This window comes from Gopherus evgoodei, chromosome 17, assembly GCF_007399415.2.
Source record: "Gopherus evgoodei ecotype Sinaloan lineage chromosome 17, rGopEvg1_v1.p, whole genome shotgun sequence".
In the NCBI taxonomy this organism is placed as follows: Eukaryota; Metazoa; Chordata; order Testudines; family Testudinidae; genus Gopherus; species Gopherus evgoodei.
The window spans coordinates 10,639,105-10,665,062 of record NC_044338.1 but is presented as its reverse complement, the minus strand read 5'-3'; the positions used below and the strand labels follow the sequence as shown (position 1 = coordinate 10,665,062).

The 25,958-nt window shown below is 43.8% G+C and overlaps 1 protein-coding gene across 5 annotated transcripts in view; it reads right to left on the bottom strand.

Moving 5' to 3' along the window:
* Positions 1-25,958, bottom strand: part of RAP1GAP2 (RAP1 GTPase activating protein 2) — a 241,162-nt gene that overhangs the window by 77,764 nt on the left and 137,440 nt on the right. For all 5 annotated transcript variants that reach the window (XM_030536311.1, XM_030536309.1, XM_030536310.1 and 2 more), the window contains one exon: positions 16,698-16,782. In XM_030536311.1, coding sequence (XP_030392171.1) covers positions 16,698-16,782 — 85 coding nt within the window. The remainder of the gene's footprint in view (positions 1-16,697; positions 16,783-25,958) is intronic.

Here is a 25,958-nt window from a genome sequence, read left to right as displayed (position 1 = left end):
AGGATCGTCAAGATTTTACACTGCAGAACTCGTTAAGTTTATCACACACAGAGGCATGCACACTATGTGTATTTATCTCCAGAGGTATCTCTGAAGCAACGTTCTTTCTCTGAAAAAAATACTAATTAAGCATTACCAATACCTATTGCAAATGCCCATTTTGCATGTGCTCAGACCTGCTTCCTAAGAACCCTGTCTGAACCCCACTAGAGTTCCACTGACTAAATTAGGAATTAGAAAAATCCTGATCCATAAGCTTCAAAAGTGATTACCTGGATGCCTCTCTCAGGTGGCATGAAATTAGAATGATTAGAGCCACTGAGTCCCCATAGCCACATCCAGAACTTTAGAAGCCTTGGATTTAGTTATGAAAAGCCTATCTGAGCACAATGATCACACAGACTTATTCCAAAATTCAAATGAAGCCAGAGAATACTGTGACTGCAAACAGACATGAAAAGACGATGATGCAAGGGAATGTGGCAGACAGAAACCTCAAAGGCATACAAGTCAAAAATTGACTATTATAATAAAATACGTATATAGTGCCATAAAATTACATGGCATCCTTTGCACAAATAGTTCTCTGCCCCGGTCAGCTTAAAATCTAAATAAGCTAAGATTTTAAAAAATACAGAATCTGCTCAAAGTTCAGTGGGGACAGCAAAAGAAAAAAAGCGAGAAAGGGGGGAGTTGTTTATAGATAAGAACAGAGGAGAGACTGAAGAGGTGGACTTCGAGAAGAATGACTGATCATTTGTTTGATGGATTAAGTGCATGTTCCAGTTGAGGAAGCAGGATATCTACCTACTGTGACAAAGTTCCTCCTCTACCTTAGTGGGTCCTGCGCTTATTGGTGGATTTCTTCACCTCAGTGATCTTCCCCTCTTGTGGAACCCACAGTCTGGGTCAGCTCTTCCTGTGTCTGATCAGGAGTTGGGAGGTTTGGGGGGAACCCAGGCCCGCCCTCTACTCCGGGTTCCAGCCCAGGGCTCTGTGGATCGCAGCTGTCTATAGTGCCTCCTGTACCAGCTGCATGACAGCTATAACTCCCTGGGCTACTTCCCCATGGCCTCCTCCAAACACCTTCTTTATCCTCACGACAGGACCTTCCTCCTGGTGTCTGATAACGCTTGCCCTCCTCAATCCTCCAGCAGTTCACTCTCAGCTCCTTGTCTTCTTGCTCCCAGCTCCTCACACGCTCCTTCTCCTCTGGCTCCTCCCTGCCTGGCTGGAGTGAGCTCCTTTTTAAACCCAGGTGCCCTGATTAGCCTGCCTTGATTGGCTGCAGGTGTTCTAATTAAAGTAGCTATCTCTACTGCCTTCTAGAAAGATCTTAATTGGCCCCAGGTGCCTTGATTAACCTGGAGCAACTGCCATTTGGTTACCACGGTACTAGGGATTTGTTTAGCCTGGGGCTAACATACCTGTTTCTCAGTACTTTACTGTAGCCATCTGGCCTTGCCCCATCACACTACCTAAATCATCACCAGTGTCTGGCCACCAAGAAGCACATAGCCAAGAGTGAAAGAAGGAGAGAAATGGATTAATAAGGCAAGTGTATAGGGAGCAAGACTGAATGGAGACAAAATTAGGGAAGGCTGCTCACCAGAGGAAAGAATTTAACCAGACTTATTTTAAGCTTTCTGTGATATTACTTCCTTGTGCCCCCTAGTTGATCTGCCCAGCCAAAATTACAATGGTTAAGGTGGGGTACAGTTTTTCCTTGTGATTCACTGATCAGATGCACAAACTGTGGCCACTTTACCATACACATCACACTTCATCTGTCTGAAGTCTGTGATGAGTCTCTCACCTGTTAATCAGAGATCATAGAACAACATAGAAAAAACTTGAATGAGGAGGCACTGCTATTAGATATGTTTTCACAAGCGCTGCCCTTATTGCAACACTTGACTCATTCTGAGCTGGGCAGTCAGATGCCTGTGTTATTGTCTTTTTTTTTTTTTTTTTTTTTTTAAGTAGGAATGGTAAACGCAGAGTAGCTCAGAATTTCCTCCTGGCAAATTCATTGAAGACAAAATTTCTATCACAATCATCATTAAAACAAAACCAACAGCAGCAAATCATTTTTAGAACACAGGCCATATAATAAAAAGCACAGACATTCACAACCCACCAAGCCCAGTTCAGAACTCATCAGGGAGATTCTCAAAAAGAAGGTAATTTAATTGTAGGCAGAACCCGAGACTGTGGGGTTTGGAATATACAGAGAGAGACATGCAGAAAAAATTGAATTTAGGCCAAGTGTTACCAAACAATTTAATACCTTTCTGCAACGTTAAAGAAATTACTCCAACAATATGTTTCTTCAAATGGAGGCACAGCCACCTGATAGAAACCATCACAGCAACAAAGCTTGTCAATTTCAGCCCATGTGGAGAAAAACAAACGTTCTGTTCTTCACCACGGAGAAAGGAGCTATTAAGGATATAGAAAGGGCTATGCTATGGTTTGTTGGTTTTGCAATGGTTTGCGACTCAAAGATAAGGTTTGAGATGCCAAGAGCCCTACTGCACGTGAAAAAGTTGCAGATATGAGAGGCTATATAAGGCTTTCAGCTCACCCTGCTGCCTGTGTCAAGTAACCTCAAAGCAGCCACGTGCCCCCCTGGTGAATTCTCTCTGGCATAGGGAGCTATGCCAGCTCTGCTCCACCACCGCTGCAAGGGGTGAATCGGAAGTACATAGGGGGTAGGCCAGATGAGTCGGGCAGGGACCAAGTGCAGGAGGAAGTGTGGCTAAAGTGTTCCTGTACTGCACCGATTCCCCATTGTGGTTAACACACTGGGGCTATGGCAGTGGAAAGGGCAACTTAGAATAGGGAAGACACAAGCCACCTCCCTTCAGTGCATCAGTGCAGGGATGAATGGATTATGTGGCCTTGCGTGCCCTCCCCTCCCACTGGACATGATCCTGCTCCCACAGACATCAAGGAGAGCTCTGTCTTTAACGTCAATAAGAGGAGGACCAGATTCAATGAAATCAGTGGCTAAATCCTTAGGTGCACTAGTGGCTTAACCCTCGGCTTATCTTACCACAGCCTTAAACTAGGCCTATAGCTCTTCCAGTGCACTTTTTAGTCTGATTCCCAACGCGTACCATACTACACTGACTCTGCAGGCCAGGGCCTCTCAGGCACAGAGTCACCTGCCATCATGCAGAATTATACCACGGTCCGTTTGCAAAGTGGCCACATCTACTAGTCACTGGGCTGTGACCTTCCCTGTCTCTCCCCATTCTACTATGTCCCTTGTCATCTATTAATCCACGTTTCCAGCCATGAAACCCCTGGACCCTCCTCAAAACTGGGACCGTGACCCATATGCTCAGTCTAACCTACCAGGGAGTTTAGCTCATGGATAGGATTTTGCTATCTCAAAGCAATCAGTAAACTTGACAGTGAACACTGTGCCCAGTAGAACAATAGAGCATTTCAGGTTCCCAATCACCTTCTGGGAAAGAAGGGAGAGAAAATTCCCTGGATCTAGTGACTACCAGATTAGACAAAATAAACAGAGTCTGATTTAAGGAAGAGATTTAATTTCAGAAAGATTAGCCAAACCTATGCAAATTGTTTGTAATTTCAATGTGCAAACACGAGCGCTGACTCTCTTTTCTGAGCTCATTTGGAAAAAGGATCAGCCTTTCTACTCCTTCTGCAGAAATCATCACAAAGCCAGAAGAAAAAGGTCTTTCCTCCCCCTACACCTGAGTTTTGTCCCCTATTGCAACAAAACTAGCACTTTTTCTTATTAACTCCTGACATTTCACTTGCTGGCATGTCACGAGCTTCATTAAAAATCTGGAATCAAGGACTTGTCTTCCATTGGGCCCACTGCCACTGAAATCAATGGGAGCTTTTCCCTTACCTGCTGCACGAGCAGGATTGGTCCCAACTCCCCTCTATCTGTCCTCTGAGAAAAGTCGCTAAGCTATGATGGGTGAAACTTCAAGAGCAACAAAAGTCACATTTTGAACCTGTTTATAACTGAAAATATATCTCCTTTACAGAAAGAAAATCCCCTCGAGGGTCTCTGGACTACTAGACAGATAACGTGGTATGTGTGTATATATTACGAACAGCAGCAGCCATCAGAAATGAGGAGCATCTGAAGAGGTCATTCACGGCGTTATTTTCCATTGTTTTATTTACTCTTGCTTTCAGAGGCAGCTCTGGGGAGGCAAAAGGTGCAAGTGACACAAAAAGCTGATATTATCATGGATTCTCTGCAGGTCAGCCTAACATATACAGGGTGCTGTCCTCCAAAATAACCCCTCTTCCCCCAAAGCTGCTGTAAATTAAGATAGCTTTTCTGAAGTCAATGGAGCTACCCCAATCTATACCAGCTCTGGATGTAGCCTCTAAAAATTTCCTTGCTGGGTGACAGCTGTGTATACAGCTGAACAGTGAATTGCAGTGAAAGAGGAGAAACATTGACCCAGAATGGAATGGACACAGAATCTAAATCAGCCTTACACATTTAGTTCACTGGGTCAAGAAACAGAATCCCCTTGGCAAACTACAATATCTTGGGCAGCAAAGTAGAGAGTGTTTCTTCTTCTCCTTCCAAGATAGAAAGAAAAAATGGATTCAGAAAAAAAAGAAGTGTTCATTGCATTGCTTGACAACTGCCCTAAAATAGGGTAGATTTGACACTTGGATAAACTGTAAGCATTTTATAACACGTATATTTTTCTTCTCACCTAATAATTCCTGATGATTGATACTCGACAACAAAATTAAGTATCCATATGCCAAAACTGATCACTACTGTAAAAATTAAGCACTTTGCTGTAATGATTTTGGAGTTATATGGCAAGAGACAGAGATGGGTGCAAGCCACATCCTCAGGTCCAGTCACTTTAGCCTATTGGATAGAGCACTGGACTGGGACTCAAGAGACCTATGTTGCATTCCCATCTCTGTCACTGGCCTGCTGGGTGGCCTTGGACTAGTCACTTCACCTATCAGTGCCTCAGTTTCTCTGTCAGTAAAATGGGAATAATGATTCTCTATGTGGGACAATATCACCTTCCTTTGTAAAGTGCTTTGAAATCTATACTTGAAAAGCGCTATCTAAATATATATACATAAGATCTTGGTGGAAGTAGACAGAGTGAATTAGTTCAAATAATATCAGCTCTTTCTTGAGCCTCACCCATTTTTTGAACCAAAGACAAATTGAACAGCCTGGATACATTGTTTAGCCCTCATTTCCAGTTACCAGGTAGCACTGTAATAAACTGAAAAATGTGACTATAAGTCCACCTTAGACCACTGGTGGAAGTGCATGAAAACTAGTGATTGTGCTCTGTCCAGCCCAAAGTTTGCAGATGTTGGAGAATAAGATTCACACAAACTCCCATAACTGGAGAGAAAACACTGTCTAGGTTAGAGTATAGGATCGGGAATCAGGGGTTCTGGGTTCCATTCTCAGCTCAGGCAAGTCACTTACGGCAGAGATGAGAAGGTACTTAGGCTCCTAACTCCCATTGATTTCAGTGGGAGTTAGACAACTAAATAGCATTTAAAATATGGCCCTTGCTGCTGTGGTCCTCAGCTGCCATAGGCAGACAGTGGCACCGTTCCACAAAGCACAATTATTATAATCATCAGCATCAGCCAAGGTGAACCCAAGCTCCAGACCTTTAAAGGTTTGCTCATCATCACCGCAATCAACTGAAACTTCCTGTCCTATGAACAAGGTAAACAAAGAGGGGGTGGCTTACGCTTCATTTCCTTGGGTGACAGCATGAGTTCGGCCAGGAAATCTGCTTGATGTTCCTCTGTGTCTCTGGCAGCAAGACCAGAGAGAAGGGGAAAAAATCTGTCACTGGCACATACTTGCCTTCCTGCAACTGGTTCAGCACACTGCTCTTTGGCAACATCAAAGGTACTCATGCCTGCGTAACTGGTCTTTCCAGTCTTCATTCCTTCAGGGTCTCTTTCCAGAATGTATTGCCAAACTGTCGGTGCAGATTCTCTGGCCACTCCATTCCCTGTGTGGTTCTACTGGATTGCTGTCTGGAATTTCCCGGAATGCACTGCTACATACAGTTAGACAGAATGGTTGGTATAGTCAGTTGACTCATGGCTGTGCTGTTGAAAAAGTTGCTGTAGGAAAACAACTCAATGTGTTTGTCGCAACCAGAGCTGATCTGGAAATTTTTATGTGCAAAAATGATGTTTTAACAAAACCAACATTTTTCATTAAACCATAACAATTTTGACAAAATTTTGTTTAAAAAAATGAACAAGAATTTTGATTTTTTATTTTAAAACTTTTCATTTCAAAAATTTTATTTTATATTAAGAAATTTATAAATGGACAAAACCTAAACAAAATGTTTCAACTGATGCAAAACAACATTTTTTTGGAATTCTATTTCATGGAGGGAAAACGGAATTTTGGCTTTGTTTCCCAATTTGAGACAAAAAGAAGTTATAAATTTTCCACGGGATGGAAAATCTGTTTTCCAGACACCTCTAGTCATAATTGCATTGAGTGAGAGTGTCATGAACCTAACTAAACCATAGTAAGACAGGGCCTAAGATGAAAAGCATTGTAACTGTAATGCAGATGGTAGCCAAGTGTATTAATGAGCAGATATGAGAGGGGAAATAGGGAAGAAATCCCACCAATTCAGCTGAGTTCCACACTAATCCTTGACATTCTGATTGAATAGCAGATCTCGATGAACGTTGCAACAACAACAACAGTCTATGACTATTCAATGGAATTTTTTAATTAATTTCCTTCTGCTACACTTGTTGCCCCTTTTATTTCTCTCTCTGCAAAGATCTGAGTTATTATTTTACTAACATAAACATTCACAATAAACTAATGTCAAAATTCACACTGGAAGCACTTTGCAAGCTTAGCCATTTAAGTAACAGGGGGAAATACCACATGATGGTCAGTCCCTCTCTGCCACATGAAGGGAAGGGTCAAGAAGTGAATTTGTGGATGGCTCTTCAGCTCCAAGGATGCCACCTGAAATTGGAGGGAGGGATAGCTCAGTGGTTTGAGCATTGGCCTGCTAAACCCAAGGTTGTGAGTTCAATCCTTGAGAGGGCGACTTAGGGATCTGGGGAGTGGTCCTGCTTTGAGCAGCAGGTTGGATTAGATGACCTCCTGAGGTCCCTTCCACCTCTGATATTCTATGATTTATCTAACCAATCACAGGGAAGCAACACTTTGCAAATTTCAAACATATGCTATGACGCCAGAGAGTAAAAGATGTCAATCAAATGAGGTTGACCCACAAATAAATTTAACAAAATCATGATCTGTTTCTGGATATGTGTCAAGAAAGAAAAGAGGCCAAATTAAACATACTTATACGCTGTGGATTATTCCCTGCTTTAATTACCAGTAATATTGGATTTAATGTAAAGCATCCCTTTTACTATGCCATATATTAAGGGCCCAGTTCAACCCAATTTGACCGCCAGTGCAGTCAACAGGCTGTTTCCACTGACTGCACTGGCGGTCAAATTGGGTCAGAAACTGTCAGTTTCAGTACTGTAAAGAATAGGGTGGAACTGAGACAGCTGCAGACTCTGAAAAACAGACCATCCTTATCCAAAACTCTGAATAACTCAGTTCAGTGCCAAAGATGGTCAGACACATTATTTCATTTTCTGGGAATATTTTAGAAGAAAATTAAGTTTTCAATGAAAATCTGTACTGAAGTTTTTGAGTTTTCAACACTTTTAAAAATTGTTTTAGACAATTTAAAACGTGCTTGTTGGAAGCCAAAGAAAATGTTTGTTTTGTTCTGTTGACAAAAATCTGAAAATATTGATAAAAAGTAGGTATTTCCCACTGAAAATGTATTACATCAAAAAGTGATTATTTGGAGGGTGGCGTGGCAGGGGGGATGTGGATACTTTTCTGCCCACCAGCTGTTGTAACATTTCACAGTTAATTCTGGCTCAGTGCCCATACCTTGAACCTGCAGGGAGGTTCACACTGGCGAACCCTGTGACTCTGGAAAGCTCATTCCAGCGCTGGAGCCTTTATTTGTATAGTGTCTGGCACAATGCGGCCCTGATCCCATCCAGGCACTATCATAGTATTCTTACTAAATAATAACATTAGCGTTGCCATATTTTGCTTGGTTTTAACTCAAGCTTTCCAATGGAACTTTACCAGTAGGGTGACCAGATGTCCCGATATTTGGGGATTGGTCTTATTTAGGCACCTATTACCCCCACCCCATCCTGATTTTTCACACTTGCTGTCTGGTCACCCTATTTACCAATGACAAATTATTTTAGTCCTTTTGCAGCAAAACTTCTGGAAAATTAGATTATTTCCCCCAACAGCAAGAATTCAGTTCCCTGCCCCTTGTAAAGGAAACATTGATGGAAAAGGAGAACTAAGGACAGCTTTCAGAAACCCTGAGTATCCATCAAGATTCTTTTGTGCATGTTCTTCTTGTCTTCAGCTACTTGATTGTGTTTTTGCTCTTGAATCAGTCACACATTGAGCAGCCAGTTAGGAGCCTGCATGACAATTCTGCAGATGTATTTACTTCTGTCCAAATGAACGGTCGCGCTTGTGAAAGGTAGCACCTAGAGACTGAAGGCTTCTCTTCACCTGCAGAATAGGGAGTGGGCAGAGCTCCCACTCAGGAACTTCCCCCATGTTACCCCAGCAAATTGCCTATCCCCTGTTCAGGGGGAGTGCGTGTAGTCTCATTGAAAAGTTACAGCTTGCCCTCTCGGCTGATGCTATCATAGATAACGCACCTGGGGTTGAACCAGGGACCTCCAGAGTACAAGCTCAAGCTGCTACGGCGTCAACTTAAGTACCAAGGTTCTGCTGCTGGAGCTGTATAACCTCTGTGGATCGGGCACAGAAAAGAATCTGTGCCACACACTCACAGTGGGTTATACTGAGCTTGCGAAAGAAAGGGTGACTTTGGGTACATCTACACTGCAAATCCAAAATGCGCAGCAAGTCTCAGAGCCCAGGTCACAGACTCGGACTTAAAGCACTTGTGCTGTGGGGCTAAAAATAGCAGTGTAGAGGTTCCTGCTGGGCATGGAGCCTAGTCTTTGAGATGAGATCCTCCCTTTCGCTGGGTTTCAGAGCCTGTACTCCAGCCTAAGCAGGAACTTCACACTACTACTTTTAGCCTTGTAGCATGAGCCTGAATCAGTGTCCCAGGCTCTGAGACTTGCTTCCAGGGGAAGGGGGCATTCTGCAGTGTAGATCGTCCCAGGGATGGTGCTTTCGGGGATATACACACTTGTCTGCTGGGATCTAGACTGAGGCTACAAGCTGACAGACCTCTGAGCAGCCAGCAGATGGTCACTTTTGTCAATTACTCAAGTCACGTGAGATCTAAAAACTTCTCTAGGACCCTGGTTTGACGTGAAACTGTATTCTAAGAGTGTTTGATGCCTCTGCACTTTGCTTTGAAGAATAGTTGGGGGAGGGAGCAGGAAAATGAAGCTAAACCCCCACACATAATCCGACATGTTAAACCATCGGTTCTCAACCAGGGGTACGCGATCCCCTGGGGTACATCAACTCATCTAGATATTTGCCTAGTTTTACAACAGGCTACATAAAAAGTGCTGCCAAAGTCAGTACAAACTAAAATTTAATACAGACAATGACGTGTTTATACGCTTTTATGTACCATACACTGACATGTAAGTACTATATTTATATTCCAATCAATTTATTTTATAATTATATGGTAAAATGAAGAAAGTTGGCAATTTTTCAGTAAGAGTATGTGGTGACACTTTTGTATTTCTATATCTGATTTTGTAAGCAAGTAGTTTTTAAGTGAGGTGAAACTTGGGGTAAGACAGACAAATCAGACTCCTGAAAGGGGTACAGCAGTCTGGAAAGGTTGAGAACCACTCTGTTAAACACTCTCTGATCAGGAGTAGCATGAAGCCAAACAGGAGCAAGACTGAATTCTCTCTCTCCTTTAACTAACTACCAAGCTTCACTTTCTCCTTCAGCTGCTTTAATTCTTAGCTCTCCTCTGCATTTTTCAGACTGCTAGGTGTCAATATAAAAATTACTGACTTTGCTTCATGCTCAGGGAACATAAACAAACAGATCTGTTTACAATTGGTTATAAATTTAACCAACAGAGGTCACTCTCCAGAAGTTAGCTGGGCTCTCTGCAGAGCAAAGAAACCATATATCTTCATTGTCCTGGTAGCAGCTCAGCATGTTGTTTTGATCTTCATGCCTGGTTGACCTCTTTCAGCTGAATCACTTTAGTTAAACAACAGTTTGGCAAACTGGCATGTGAATATGTTATTTTGCCACAAAAAAATAAATATCCAGGAAGAGGTTTTTAAATGGCCTTTTCTTATTTTCAAAGGGTGAAGTCTTCCCCTCTACAGAGGAAGAAATACAAAGTTTAGACACCACCAAGTCCTTAAAATGAGGCTAACGTAGAACTTACTGGTGCAAGATTCTAACTTTCTGCTCAGTGGTGAATTTCACTCCATGTATCTGAATTACCATAACAATAGGAGTTACCATAACAATAGGAGGGATGGGTCACGTGACTGTGTTTTCCATGCTGTAGCTATCCTATACAGAGCATCACTTTTTTATAGTATGTTTCATCTCCAGACTATCTTAACATTAAGTAATTTCCACAACACCCTCACATTAGGTCAGTGTTACTACCATCCTTCTTTTTACAGACAGGGAAACAAAAGGGTGAATTTACTTGCCCACAGCTACAGAAGGAGCCTGCATCAGAGCCAACGTTAAAACTCAGGGGTGCCTTGCTTTCAGTATATTCAGACCATTAGACCATGCTGTCTTTTCCTGGATGTGTGGCAGATTCTCAAAAGGGCTCAGCACCCAGAATTGGGGATGGATTTCTAAAGAGCTCAGCTCCCGTGTAGGCATCTGAATAAGGGACAGATTTTCAGCACTCAAAGGACACTTCTTTATTGAAAATCTGGCCACTTCTTTAGGTGTCTCAATGGGAACCAAGCTTTTTTAAACCTCTGGCACTGGTTGCAGGTGCTGAGCCAGCTCGAGCCATATAGGGCCCAGTTCAACAACATTTATATCTATGCTTATTGTTTCAACTAACTGAAACGAAATAATGGGGGCTAGATTGCAGTATTTATGTTACAGCCCTGCGCAGCGATCATGCAGAGCCATCCTGCCCCCAGGAAGAGCTCCAAGGAGGTTAGGCCTTGGGCAGGCATAATCTCCCCCAGACTCTTCAGTGCCCACCACTGTACATGTACAAGTACATGCTGCGCCATCCATAACAAATGGAGGTGTCATTAGCTTCCTAGTGCTCCCCAAATGAAAGAGATTGCTATTGGGCCTTGCATGGTTAGGGGAAGGTTTCCTGTTCGGCTCCTTCCTCCCCTCTTGCATGACCATCTCCATGTGACACTTTAGATCAGGCCCCAACCATCTTGTGTTAAAGTGACTGGTAGGGCTCAGCGCTTGCACGTAAGAAATGTTTGTGCCTGGTTGAGAAAAGAACTGCATCTGTACCAGTGAGCTCCCCTCACGCGCCTAATCCTCTCCCCCGTCATTCCACCAAGCTAGCGTCTTTCCATATTGTCTGGAACACCAGGATGCCTCTTCCCCTCCCCGACCCTGCTCTCATTCAAAAGGAACAAAGAGCCTCTCTGCCATTTTGTTCGACCTTCCTTGGCCAGCTGGAGCCTGGGAACCTAAATCTGTGCAAACACTCTGTTCTCCCAAACTAAATGCTGGTTACTCATTAACAGCTTGATGACACATCCAGGTCATAATTATTGATGAATGGCTTCCCTCCGCTTCCTCGGTTTTATAAAAACATATATCAACTGATTTTTTTTTAAATGGCATGTTTACAGTGCTGCTTGGTGCTAGGGATGCTATGGATGTGAACATCGTTTTAATGAGCTGGGCTGCCAAAGGCAAGAGAACAAGAAGATGGTTCCGTCTCTTAACTCAGTGGCCTCTGGAAAAACTAAGAGAAGCCAGATTATCCTACATCTATCTACTGTGGGGTTCTTACAGCTTCCTCTAAAGTATCTGGTGACGGCCACTGCCTGTGGCAGGATATTGGGCTAAATGAACCCTGGGTCTGATCTTTAGATTGTAAGATCTTTGGAGCAGGGATCTTTTGTTTTGTGTTTGTACAGCACCTAGCACAAATTGTGATCCTGGTCCATGACTGGCACTCCTAAGCACTAATGCAATACAATTAGTAAATACATAAATAATCATCCAATATGGTAATTCCTATGTCCCTAGTACCACAATCTTCCATAGAGAATGTTATTGGTACTTTCTATGTATGTATTATCTATGTACTTATATGACTCCCATTACATAGTATCCGAGCATACCACAGTCTTTAATGTAGTAATCCCCATCACACCCCCGCAAGGCCGGGCAGTGCAGGAACTGAGAGACAGAGAGTTTAAGTGACTTGCCAAAGGTCGCACAGGCAGTCTGTGGCAGAGCGAGGACTTGAATTCAGGTCTCCTGAGCCCTAGCTTAGTACCCTAAACACTGGAACATCTTTCTTCTCATCTTATGATCTCTAACCACTTTTCTATTGATTCATTCTCAAGACCCTGGGGAGGTGCTATTACACCCATTTCACAGTCAAGTAAATGGAGGCACCCTTCTCACCTGGATATAATTGCTTCAATGACTGCAGTGGAGTTACACAGACATGGCACTTGTGGGGTTCAGACTGTAGAAGATCAGAAGAACTTGCCAAATGCATCCCCTGCCTTGGGCCTGAATGATAATTTTCCCAGTGCCCCTCCTGGTTTAGGGCAGCTCTGCACTGCTCTTGGCTCAGGGATGTGCCACAAATGCCGCCTCCTAGCCTGCTATTTGCTTAAGGTCAAATGATAAGTCACTGGCAGAGTGAGAAACACCCACCAGAAAGCCTGACACCCAATCCTCTGCCCTAACCACTTGGCAACACCAGGGAAGTAGTGACAGACACTCACTTTCTAAACCCAACTCCAAAGAATCAACAGGCACACCTTCCCAACACTCAGCATCGAGGACAGCTGGCAAGCAATCTCTCCTTAGTATATTAAAATGCATTCATCTTGCATTCAGCGCTCTGAACAGGTTGTGTAATTAGTTTTCTTCTCGTTAACGTCTTCCAGGCAAGCAGAGGGGCTCAGCTTCAACGGAAGTGCCGGTTCTACAGGCAAGAAAGCCTGGGGATGGGGAAAAAGCCACCCACAAACAGCTGTTCCCTTGAGCTACATGCAGCTGACCTAGTTAGCACCTCTCTGCCCTCATGATAGACATAGCAAGCTTGCCTTAAAACAATCTTAAGTTGATCACATGATCCCCGCCTTAATATGATGAGAGCAGGGAGAAATCGGGGGGGGGGGGGGGGGGAATTGCATGGCAAAAATGTGCCAATACCTCCAGAATTCATTTCCCTGTGGCTACTGAGACTCTCAATTCTCTCCTCATTGATAATTAGTTATTCTTTTACAGCACCCAAGTGGGCCCCGCTTGCAATCTAGTCTGAGACAAGATGGAACAAAGGGACAATAAAATAAGTAGAAGTGGGAATGTCGCAGGAGGATGGGGGTGGGGAGATAATCAATACACAGTGAGGGCACGCACCTAACTCACAGGAGGCAGTGTTGCCTAGTGGACAGAACACTAGACTGCTACTCAGGAAACCTAGAGTCAATTCCTGGCTCCTCCACTGCCTTGCTGGGTTACCTTGGGCAAGTCACTTCACAGCAGTTTCCCAATCTGCAAAATGAGGAATGCCAGCATCCTTTCTAAAGCACTTTGACACCTATGGCTGAAAAGTGCTATATAAGAGCTAGGTCTGATTATTATTTTAACCCTATTGAAATCAATGTCAGAATTCCCTGCAGAGCTATAGGATCCTGCTCCAAAGGACAGCACAGCATCCTCAAAATATAGAGAGTTGCATAGATATGTAGATGCATACATCTAAATAATATGGATGCACAAAATGTTTTCTTATGGGCAGGCAAAATGGGTCTGAAGAAGCGGTGTGATTGAGAAGAATATACTATGAGCCAGATCCAATGGAATTACACTGCTGTAAAGCAGCAGTGAGATGGGAATCTGGCCATCTGTGTCTCTTTCTTCTGCCAAACTCAGGCTACAAGTGGTATTGCCTGAACCTTAATTAACACTACGTTACCAAAAAAAAGAACACATTGTTCTGGAAACAGTGCAAAACAGCTAATACAAAACTGTGCATGGCCCTGACAATATTACACTGATCACTGCAACGTAAAGAACACCATTTAGAGCTTGTCTGGCAGGAGTTCTCATTGAAAATCGTGTTAAACCCTCTCACAAGGATTAGCCTGCAAGGGCTGAGAGTTACTCCACAGATCCTTCTGGGACAAATGGGATCCTATGGGAAGGCAGGTCTTCTCTTTATTTATACATCAGGGCTCATTCCTGTTATGAATATATCAAAACAAAGCAGGAGAGAGGGCAAATTCTAGCTGAACCCAGATGTGCTATGCAAAAGCAATGAATAATTTCTTTTTTTGTTTATTTGAGGGGCTGTGGGGAAGGGGAAATTGTCAAATATTATCATCCTTTCATTTCAGGTCATCTTACAACCTAGAATTTCCAGGAAATGGCCCTTTTCACATAAAAAAACATGCAAAACTCTGGAGCTTTGGAATTTGGGGATGCACACTGATTTGCCAAAAAAGCTCAATGCAAAATCTCAAAAGGCTATAGTCAAATTATCAGGTCAAATTATCAGCTGCTGTTAACAGATACAGCTCCACTGACAAACATTTAGTTTGACAAACATTTACAAACAACAAAGATTTGGCCCATTGTCATCGGGGGGGGGGTTTGTTGTTGTTTTTATTTGGGGACTGGGGGGGGGTACAAAAGGAAATGCCTTTTTTAGAGAGAGCGAAACTTCAAAACACAATAGCATTGGAGGGTTTTTAAACACAGGAATTGACCATTTTGACAATTTAAAACCAAAGTGCATAAGCCTCCATTTTCAAGGGCTTTGCATTTCATAAAATAATAATGCTTAGCTCTTACATAGCACTCAACCCTTTCAAAGCATTAGCAAATTATTCCTTGGGACATCCCTGTGAGCTAGGAGTGTGTTCACGTGCAAGCAGACATACACGTTGCTGATTGAATTCAATGGGCATTGAGTTAGGGCGGGCCATGTTTCCATTTCCACTAACTGATGCTGGATGGTGGTGGTTGGAGGGTGTCCAGACAGGCACTGACTCTCTTTCCACCCCTCCCCATTCCTTTTTGGCAACATCTGCAGGGGTTATAAGAAGGAGCCTGGCCTGCATTCCCCAGCCTCTATAAAGGAGAATGGGGGAGAATCCACTTCTGCCCTAGCTCCTTTCGAGGACTAAAATCTAGCCCTTCAAAAATAAGCTCCTTAGGGCATGGGCTGCATCTCCTATGTACAGCACCAGGCATACAAATCATAAATAAAAATCGCCACTTTGGCAGCAGACCCCCAGGTTATAACAAGACAGGAACAATTTTTAAGACAGACAAAGGATTGGATGCTTCTTTACCCTGCAGCATGTGCAGTCACTCAGGCAGAGTGGGCCCAGAGTGCTACCACTCTTCTGATTTAGGGCTTGTCTACATCAGAAAGTTGCAGCGCTGGTGAGAGAGTTACAGCGCTGCAACTTAGGAGGTGTACACATCTGCAGGGCACCACCAGCGCTGCAACTCCCTGTTTGCAGCGCTGGCCGTACTCCCGTTTTGTCTCAGGTGTAGAGGATCCAGCGCTGGTGATCCAGCGCTGGTAATCAAGTATAGACACTTACCAGCGCTTTTCTTGACCTCCGTGGAATAAGCAGGTATCCCAGCATACCTGAGGAAGCCTCTGGTAATCAAACTGGTCTCCTTCCCCAGCTTGCTCTCGCGTTCCCGGAACCACCCAGCAAACCTCAGGGAAGGAGACCTGCTTGCTCGGGGTTCGGGGAACGCGAGAGCAAACCGCGGCGAAGCTGGTCTCCTTTCCCGGTTTGCTCTCGCGTTCCCCGAACAAGCAGGTCTCCTTCCCTGCGGTTTGCAGGGGGGTTCGGGGAACGCGAGAGCAAACCGCGGCGAAGCTGGTCTCCTTTCCCGGTTTGCTCTCGCGTTCCCCGAACCCCCCTTGAAGCCGCCCAACAGCGCTGCAGTGTGGCCACATCTAACACCACTTGCAGCGCTGGTTGCTGTAAGTGTGGCCACTCTGCAGCGCTGGCCCTATACAGCTGTACTAATACAGCTGTAACAACCAGCGCTGCAAAATTTTAGATGTAGACATGGCCTTAGTATCATTTGACAGCTGATTTGCACTGGTGTCAATGACTGCCTGAGGCATAGGACAATGTAGCCCATAGACTTTTGCAGCCACACTCCACTCTAGCTGATGGCAGCAGAACAATCTTCCGGCTCCACTCCAGAATCCACTCAGGAACACCTGAGACACACAGCTGCTACTTTTAAACACTGATATTAACTAGCTTCAGTTTCAAAACAATCACTTTAAGCCGGGCTGTGTACGTACCATACAATTCTTTTCACCAGTCCGCTAAGAGATATTGCACCCACACTATGGGACGCAGCATGCACTTTGCAAAGCAGAACAAGAATGAAATGTAAAGAACGCAATCCGTAGCATATCATGTACGTAACCTACCTTCATGGTTGCTGGGGCAGTGAGTGGAGGGGATAAAGGCCGATCTGGAATGGTCACATCTGCATTGTTTAACAGCTCCTGTTTCCTGTAAAAGAAGAGGATCCATCTCAACACTTTTCCTAATTATCCAGCCTTCCAAGAAAGAAGTACAGTCCAGAGAGGAGAAAATTAGGCCCCTCTGATTTTTTTCAATTCTGTAAACTTTTAAGTTAAGGTTTGTTTTTAAATATAAATATCTAACCTGTGACAAAAACATTTTATAAAAAATCTTGTAGCTTGGAAAGATTCTGACCCAAGTCAATTATAAATGCCTCACTGTACCATAAAGTGGGCTACTCTCTTTGGGAATCCAACTAAAGGGTATCAAAATAGAGCCCGTAACTAGTGTGTGCTGCAGGTAAATTTCATTTCAGGTGATTTACACTGCTGGGATGACCAAGAGTTAGATAAACAGACTTATGTTTCTATGACAACACCATTGCGACAACTTTTTTCTCCATCTTCTCCATCTGGCGTTATCTGTTGACTGAGCAGTGTTTGTTCATCTCTCTCTCTCGCCAACACGAACATTATGCACAGTGGAACAGATTTTGATTTTAGTCGCACTGGGGTAAATCCGAGTAGCTCCACCAAATACTTTTAGCACAGATCAGTGTCATGTATCAGTGTGGTCCAGTGTGTTTAGCATAGAAAGAAAGCCACATTCAGAGGAGTGATCATTATTAAAAAGTCAACATTTATCCACAGTGGAAATGGAAATAACTGTAGCACAGGATGTAGTAACACATTGTTGATCACTGTAGGTGGTCAGTGAATAACTTGAGTTGCAATATGTCTTTTTTCCTTGGGGGTAGCACCTGGTGCAAGCTCTCCATTGGGGCTCGTTGGTGCCGACAGTGCCTATTCTGCTTTAAATAAAGGACTTAGCGATCTTTACCTGCAACTGAAGACCGGGTCTCCACGCACCTGGACGTGTCATTGTCACTCCCTCAGTTTCAGAGGTTTCCACTGGAAACTCCCAGTGTGCAATGGATGTGGGTTGCTATTCTCAAACGGGAGTACCTAAATCCGTATCTATTTACCTATATAAAAGAGGAGTATTTTAAAGGTGTTGAGCACTCACAATGTGGGTTAGCCATGATACATTAATGGGAATGGACAATCAAACCACTTTTATTTAGATGTCTAGCTTGAGGAACCCAAGTTTGATTATTTTAGCACAAGGGGAGATTTTCTAAGGCACAAATACCAGCTAGGCACCTAATGCCCACTGATGGTCAATAGAAACCTACCTGCCATTTGTGCCTTTGAAATGCTCTCCCATAGTCTTAAACCTAATGTGGATCCAGATCTGTACTGGGGGCCTGATTTTCCACTCCTTTCTCTAATTTGGCACCAGTGTGAGTCCCTTCAATTGTGTAAAACTGGCATAAGAGAGAGAGAACTAAGCCCAGCAGCTTCTTGGCCAAGTTCTAGTATTTTTGCCCACATAGTCTTGAATGAGTTCATCATGACCAGTGCTATGGCAACGAATGCTAAATGAAATGAGTGAAAGAGCACTCTAAAGAAATTAGCTCAAAGGCAGTTAATGGACCAGGGCAGAGGTAGTCAACAGGCCAAATCCGGACCACCAGATGTTTTTGAACGGACCCCAAAATCTTTTTATTTATTATCATTATTGTGGTGTGAAAAATGTTTCTCTGCAGGTTGGACCTTGACTATATCTTGACCAAGACATTTGTACCTTGACAAAAAATTATTGACTACCCCTGGAATAGAGTTTGCAAGTTACACAGAGTGATAGCAACAACTACCACCTTGAGAAGAGAGAGAAATTGAGTCTGCCAATTCATCGATAAGAGAAATTACAATGACACAATTCTGTAAGGGAAGTCTTGTCAGAGTCTTTAACCCAGTCCTGCATCTCTGCTAACGCTGGTTGAAAAATTTTCAATGGAACAGTTTTCTGTGGAAATACACTGTTTCCTTGGATCTGAAATGCGTAGCAGGCATGTGTCCATTTCAATGACATTTCTGACTGATTGGAGGTTTCCAAATGATTGGAGAAGTGTTTTGATGTTTCCAAATCAGAATATTCCCTTTCATGGAAAATTCCAAAGTTTGACGGTTTGTTCCAAAATAGAATGAAACAAAATTTAGAAAACTTGGAATTTCCCACAGGGCAGAAATTCCAGTTTCATTCAGCTCGAACCTTTACTGTTCTCAGGGAACAGAATCTATACAACTAATTCAGATCCCCACCTTTCTCCTGCCCCCCCACCAGTTATCCACAAGTAGCTTTTTATTTTTAACAATATCCTCATCATTCAGAGAGTTATCAGGCAAAGGGGTAAGACAGGAAGGGTGGTCCTGTGACTAAAACTCAAGGACACCTGGGTTTAATTCCTGGCTCTGCCACAAATGTTATCTGAGGCATCCAGTCCAGGCCTTGATGCCCCAGCTGTAAGTGGGGATAATAATTTTTCTCTGTTTCACAGTGCGGTTATGAATGTTTGCCAGTGGGAAGAAAGGGGGCATAGAAGTACATAGAAAGGTTTTATGGAAACATATTTCAGCCTATGGGTGGTTCTTATGGGTTATTCACTCCTTCGGATATTTGCAGTTTGTACGGTTATTGGTAGCCTGCGATCAGAGATATAGCTGATCTTTATTTAACGTTGCTACCTTGCACAACAATAGCAGTGAAGCCACAGCTTCATGGACTGCACAAGCTCGCCTGGGACCCTGGGTACACACTCCAGCAACTAGCCTGTGCTGCCACAGCGTCATGTGTATTGTTATTGGAGCGGGCGCACGTTTACACCTGTTGCAGTCACCCCTCTGGCTTCAGTGTAGTCACATGAGGCTGGTTTTGGTGTCTAGCCAAATGACTCCAAAATCAACAGAAAGCTGGCCAGGGAACACTGACAGTGTGAAAAGTCACATGAAAACAGTTGCTCACAAGTCTCTCCTGTGGGTTAAATTCACCGTTGTGCAAAGAACCTGCCCTAGCCTATGCCTCACTCAAGACCCACTTATGCCCACAAAGCAGGACTCCACCCTTTAAGAACAGTTTCGGATAAAAATTCCATTGTACCTATATTTTCAGAGAGCAAATAAAAGGGCTCGCGAATACTGAAAGGAAAACTATCCTTACAGAATATTTTTGTAGTTAAGGCACCGGGGCTGGGACACAGATCTGAGTTCAGTTCTCATCTTTGCCACAGACTTCCCAGGTGAGCTTGAGAAATCACTTAATCTCAGTGCAGCTCAGTTTGCTGTTCAATAGAATGGGCTCACTAGCACTTCTTTCCTCTCCCCTACCCTGAACTCGGGTCTATCTTGCCTGTTTAAACTGCCAGCTTTTAGGAAGAAAGATTGTCTCTCTATGTGTTTGTATAGCACCTGACACAAGGGGGCTGCAATAGAGGCTGGAGCTTCTGGGAGTTACTCTAATAAAAATACTTAATAACTACTCTCGACACACTTGTGGGTTTTATTTGTAGTAACACTTGCTAGTCTTTATCACCCGCTGTATTCACACAGCTCTGACCTTCAGCTACATGGATATTTAATACCATCAGCCATTGAAATGAAGGATGGTCCAGTGGATAAGGTGCTAGCCTAAAGACTTGAGAGACCTGGATTCAGTTCCTTGCTCCACTGTAGATCCCTACACGGCAAAAAAACCCTGCCACAGTGAGTCTCAGGGCCCAGGTCAACTGGGCTCGCAGGGCCACGCTATGGAGCTCAAAATATCAATGCAGATCACTCCCCTCGCCAGGTTTCAGAACCCAAACTGGAATGCCTACACTGTGATTTTTAGCCCCGTGCCGGAACGCCGCAAGCCAAAACTGCTTGAGCTGGGCTCTGAGACTCGTTGCCACAGAAGTCTTTTTGCAGTGCAAATGTACCCTTAATGTCTCCGTGCCTCCGTTCCCCATCTGTGTAACTGAAATAATAGCACTTCCTGACCTCATAGCGGTGTTGTGAGGCTACATTCATTAAAGAAAGTGAGGCACCCTGATACTGCAATAGCAAGTCTATACAGATATAAGATACAACACTTCAAATAATATTTGTAGGGGGGAAGCAGCTGTATTAAGAAACTCTTCCCCAGGAAAACAAAACCATGACAGACATTCTATGTTTTTAAGATGCACATTGAGAAATCTACGGTAGATTACTTGCTAAAAGCACTCTGTGTCTCTCTTTTTAAAAAAAAACAACAACTTTCTAGTTAGACAATTATATGTCATATACAGCGGTAGTGCCAGATGTAACTCTGGGGGGCCAGAAAAACTGAGATTTAATTTCGTTTACTTTCATCCCTGCCAGGTTAGTCCCACAGTAACTGGGCCAAAATGTCCAACTGTTTATTTTGCAATAACAAGCCCTTAGTTTCTATGGTAACCTGCCATAAGATGGCAAAGCGCAATAATATGAAACTGACTGATGCACCGTGACAGATGCATCTAATGAGAGATTCGGGGGAAATCTGGGTAACAGGTTCTCCTGGGATATAAACATTCAGTTACGTTAATTTCCAAAACTTTGAAAGGTTTCTATAACAGGACTGGTGCCCTTCAGGGAGCCTTCAGATCAGAAAAAGCCACAATTCAGCTATATATAGATATAGACATCTGTAAGGTGACTTTTTGTACAGCTGTATACACAAATACACCCCATTCTGTTAAAAGATTTTTGGAGATTATCTAAACCTTTCTCCCAATAAAAGAAAACAGGGCTTGATCCAAAGCCCATGTGAGTCAGTGGAATGACACCTATTGACATCAATGGGCTTAGGATGAGGCCCACAATAACAACACACTCTGTTTTTAGAATGGGATGTTATGTAGGGAAAGGATAAAAAGAAGCAGTGACTGTGAAGCAGCAGTTCTGCAGTCCCAAGAAATGAGGCACTGAATCTCATTCCCTGGTTCAGAAGACTGCACACGTTGGAGAAGTAGCTGTTTAAGGGATGGGAGGGAAGATACCAGCTGGTCTAGCTCTTGAAACTAATTTATAAGAAGCATCAACAATGGTTGTGAAGTGGCCAACCTGTGGTATATTATACAAAGTAAGGGTGGATGGGAAGCCCATTGGAATCAAAGGAAAAACTTCCATTGACTTGATGGGCTTTACATCAGGCCCTGATCAAGAAGGTATATTGAATAACCCTATGCCCCATTTTTCATAGGGGACAGTCAATGGAAGTGAAAGGCAACACATTTTAAAAACTGATATAAACACTTTCAACACATAATTAACCCATGGAACTCACTGCCAGTAGATATTACTGAGACCAAGAGCTTAGTATAGTGTTTCTCAAACTGGGATCACCACTTGTGTAGGGAAAGCCCCTGGTGGGCCGGGCCAGTTTGTTTACCTACCCCATCCACAGGTCCAGCTGATCGCGGCTCCCACTGGCCGCAGTTCGCCACTGCAGGCCAATGGGAGCTGCTGGAAGCGGTGGCCAGTATGTCCCTCAGCCCGTGCCGCTTCCAGTAGCCCCTGTTGGCCCAGAGCAGCGAATCACGGCCAGTGGGAGCCACGATCAGCCGGACTTGCGGACAGGGCAAGTAAAAAACCGGCCCAGCCCGACAGGGGCTTTCCCTACAAAAACAGCAACCCTAGTTTGAGAGACACTGGCTTACTAGGATTCAAAAAAAGGATTAGACAGTTATATGATTAATTAGAACATCCACCATTATTCTAGGTAAGATAGAAAAAAGTATAAGGACTATAAACGTTCATGCTTCAGAGCATAAACCAACCTGAAACTACCTAGGATAAGAAAATTAATCTTGCCCTACTGGCAGTTTATCCCAAAGTTATTCACTATGGTGTTTTTTTTAAACTTTCTCCAGAGCATCAGGTGCTTAGCCATGGTCAAATACATGATAATGGGCTAGTCTTATCCAGCATAGCAATTCCTATTTTCTTCAGCAGTTAGCTTAGAGCAGCAGGTGGAATAACAGTATAGGTGGGAGTAGGGTTGTCGATTTTGGTTGGATGTATTCCTAGAGGTTTCATCACATGACAATCTTTAATACAAGATTAATCCTACAATCCTGGAGGGCTGGCAACCCTAGGTGGGAGGATGGAGAATGGGGACTGGAACCTGCAACCCCATGAACAGCATTTACAGATAGACCAGTCCCACTGACAGGGCCGCCCGTGGGTAGGGGCAGGAGGGCAAGTGAGGCAATTTGCCCCAGACCTTGGCCAAGAATCCCTTTCCTGGCTAGAGGCGGCGGTCCGGGTCTTCGGCGGCAGGGGGCCCTTCAGTGCTGCCGAAGACGCGGAACGAGTGAGGACCCAATGACGACGGCATGGAGCGCCGCCCGGTGAGTACAAGCGCCGCTCCCCCGCTTTGCCCCAAGAATCCTCTGGGCGACCCTGCCCACTGACTCCCATTGGAGCTGTGAGAGTTCGTCCTCTCGGAAAAACAAGCCCCAACAGCCTCAACTTTGCCACCAAACAACTGTGGCACCCAAAATTAGCAGGCACTTTAGAAAATCTGGAACAAAGGCCACATCCTCAGCTGATGTAAATCAGAACAACTCCACTGGCTTCCAGGGAGCAATATAGATTTACACCTGCTGAGAATCAGGCCCAGGATTTTTATAGCAGTGCCCAAATTCCACCCACAAAAGTGCCAGCCGTGACAACCCAAGCAAACTAACACTTCTGGTCTTGTAACAGCAAGTGACTCCCGTGGTGACTTGCCTCGCATCTTATTGACACCAGTTAGGAATTGTCAGGCCTGGAGATGTCGTGTGATGTCTGTGCAGATAACACTTCCTAATGGTGAAAATTGAATCAGCACCAAGAAGTAGAGGGAAAAAAAATCATGTCCGTTATTTTTTTCTCCCCCATCCCCAGAAAAGATACAAAGTATTAAAAGTTCCTGCAGCCTTTTGGATCTAAAATATATAAAAGGCCTCATGTTCCTGCTATTTGCAAATTGTTGCAAATCCTAGAAAACCTACCTAAATGCAGGAACACAGCAGTCCATGGTCCATCTCAGGCCTGGGGTAACAGGCTCCTTTTTCCTCGGAGTTTATGCCAGAGGTATATGCAGATGTACCTGAGCTAGCTTTGATTGGGCTAGCTTACTAAAAATAGCAGCATGTTATTGTGGCTAGCCCAAGCCGCCCTGCTATTTTTAGTAAGTTAGCGCTACCAAAGACAGCACAGATACATTTCACTGAGCTGGAAATTCTACCTCCCAACTGCAGTGTTGCTGCAGCCTGACCATGGGTGGCCAAAGTTTTTATTGGTATAAACGGGCAAAATTCCATCCAAGACAATGGAGCTCTGCTTGTTCACCGCAGCAGAGAATTTGGTCCAGGGATCAGAATGCTGTTCGGCTGTTATGTGGTCACTTTATGGTGTTCCTGCTCCTTACACCTTCCTGCATACACTGTCAACGCGGGTAAGTGCCAGACAGAATCCGGACCTATAGGGAAGTCCCATTACAATTGCTGGCAAAAATCCTATCGACTTCAGCAGGACCAGGATTTCACCCCGATATCTGCAACTTTGCTATCTTAAAAGAACTGCTGTGAATAAGCCAATATAATGCAACATAGTTCCAAGCCAGATACTGCTTAGTAGATCCTAAACTTGTATTAGGCAAGAAATATGCACTAGCAGAATACCAGACTATGCATTACAATGTACTGTGGACATGATCTATTACAAACCAGAGCAAGAATAGAGCTTCCTTCACAGTAATCACTCGTGTGTCAAAATAACAGGAAAACACCAAATCCAGCGACTGTAATGCCCCTAAATTTAGTCATAATGGGTGAGGATTTTTCTCTCTTCTTCCAGTAGAGCTAACCTGGCATTGTTGGCTCTATTTCTATTAACACTTTATTTTTCTTCATAAGGCCAAGGAGAACATGCATCATGGTGTGATCTGCACTTTTTTGCCTTTGCCCCAGTGTTGAGTGAACCTGACATAACTTAAAGGATTTATCCCAATCTCTAACGCTGTGAGGCCTAAATCATTTTGCTAAGACGGTGGCGAGAAAGCTTAACTTCAAAACATTCATTAGGAGATGGACCCCCATGGCTCTCTAAGCCAGCTCTTGTGCGGCTGTAAATCAACACAGCTCCCCCAAAGTCACTGAAATGCTACGCACTGTACACTGAGGTCAACGGAGCTATAGTGATGGACTTCTGTGAGGTTCGGGCCTGCTGTCTCTGCATCAGATTTTCACTGCATTCCTTTAGTAGCTGCTTGTACCGGTACAAAACACAAATGCAGAACAGGTTCTCCTTGTTCTAGCCATTTCTCACTCCAGATGGCAAACTGTCTCTGTACATAAGGCAGGCTTTTCAGTACTGTAAGAAAAAAGGATATTCCAAGCCTAGGAAATGATGACTTGCTCATGCAAAGTCCGGAAACCCAGCTTCTAAGGCCTATTTCCAAACCTGAGCCTCATGCAGAGCTCACTCAGGTCAATTTGGCTCCTGTTGATTTGGGACTTCACCCTGAAGTCCTTACTCAGGCAAGACTCCCACTGAAGTCAAAGAGAGTGTTGACTGAGTACAAACCGAGTAAGGGATTCAAGATCTGGGCTCAATTTACTACCTTGGACAGAGCCAGCAGTAGAGCTGTATGCCGTAGCAGATGTTTCTGTGGAAGAAAATCAATGAAAATAATTTAAAAAATAATATACCTACATTACTCTATGATTTTTACAGTTATTCAGGTTTTCATCCACTGATCCAGTTACCCAATAAACATACCTCATGGATTTTCAGGGGACTAAGCGGTGTCACGATATTTCAAGATGATGTCAAGTCCTGGAAAGATCCTTTTCAAAACATATCAACAACCAACAAATAAGCCACTTCAGAGTATTCCTACAGCTTCCAAATCATCTGTCCCAGCTTTTACTCAAGAGCCAGGTATATGCTAACATAGGGCCCTTTGGCCAGTCTTAGTTAGATGTAAATAGCCAAGCCGGGATATACCCAATAAACTTGACAGTGCTTTGCTTTAGTACTATGGATGAAATCCTGGCCCCATTGACAACAAGGGGAGTTTTCTCTTTGATTTCTATGGGGCCAGGACTTTACCCTGTGTCTTGGTGTATGAATTCAGAGTTCTTGGTAACACAGATCACAAGTGATCACAGATACCTCTGATTTGTGTGTTATTTTTATTTGTATTCCCATAGCACTAGAGGCCTCGTTCAAATCAGGGCTCTGTTGGGACAGGTGCTGTACATACAACATAAT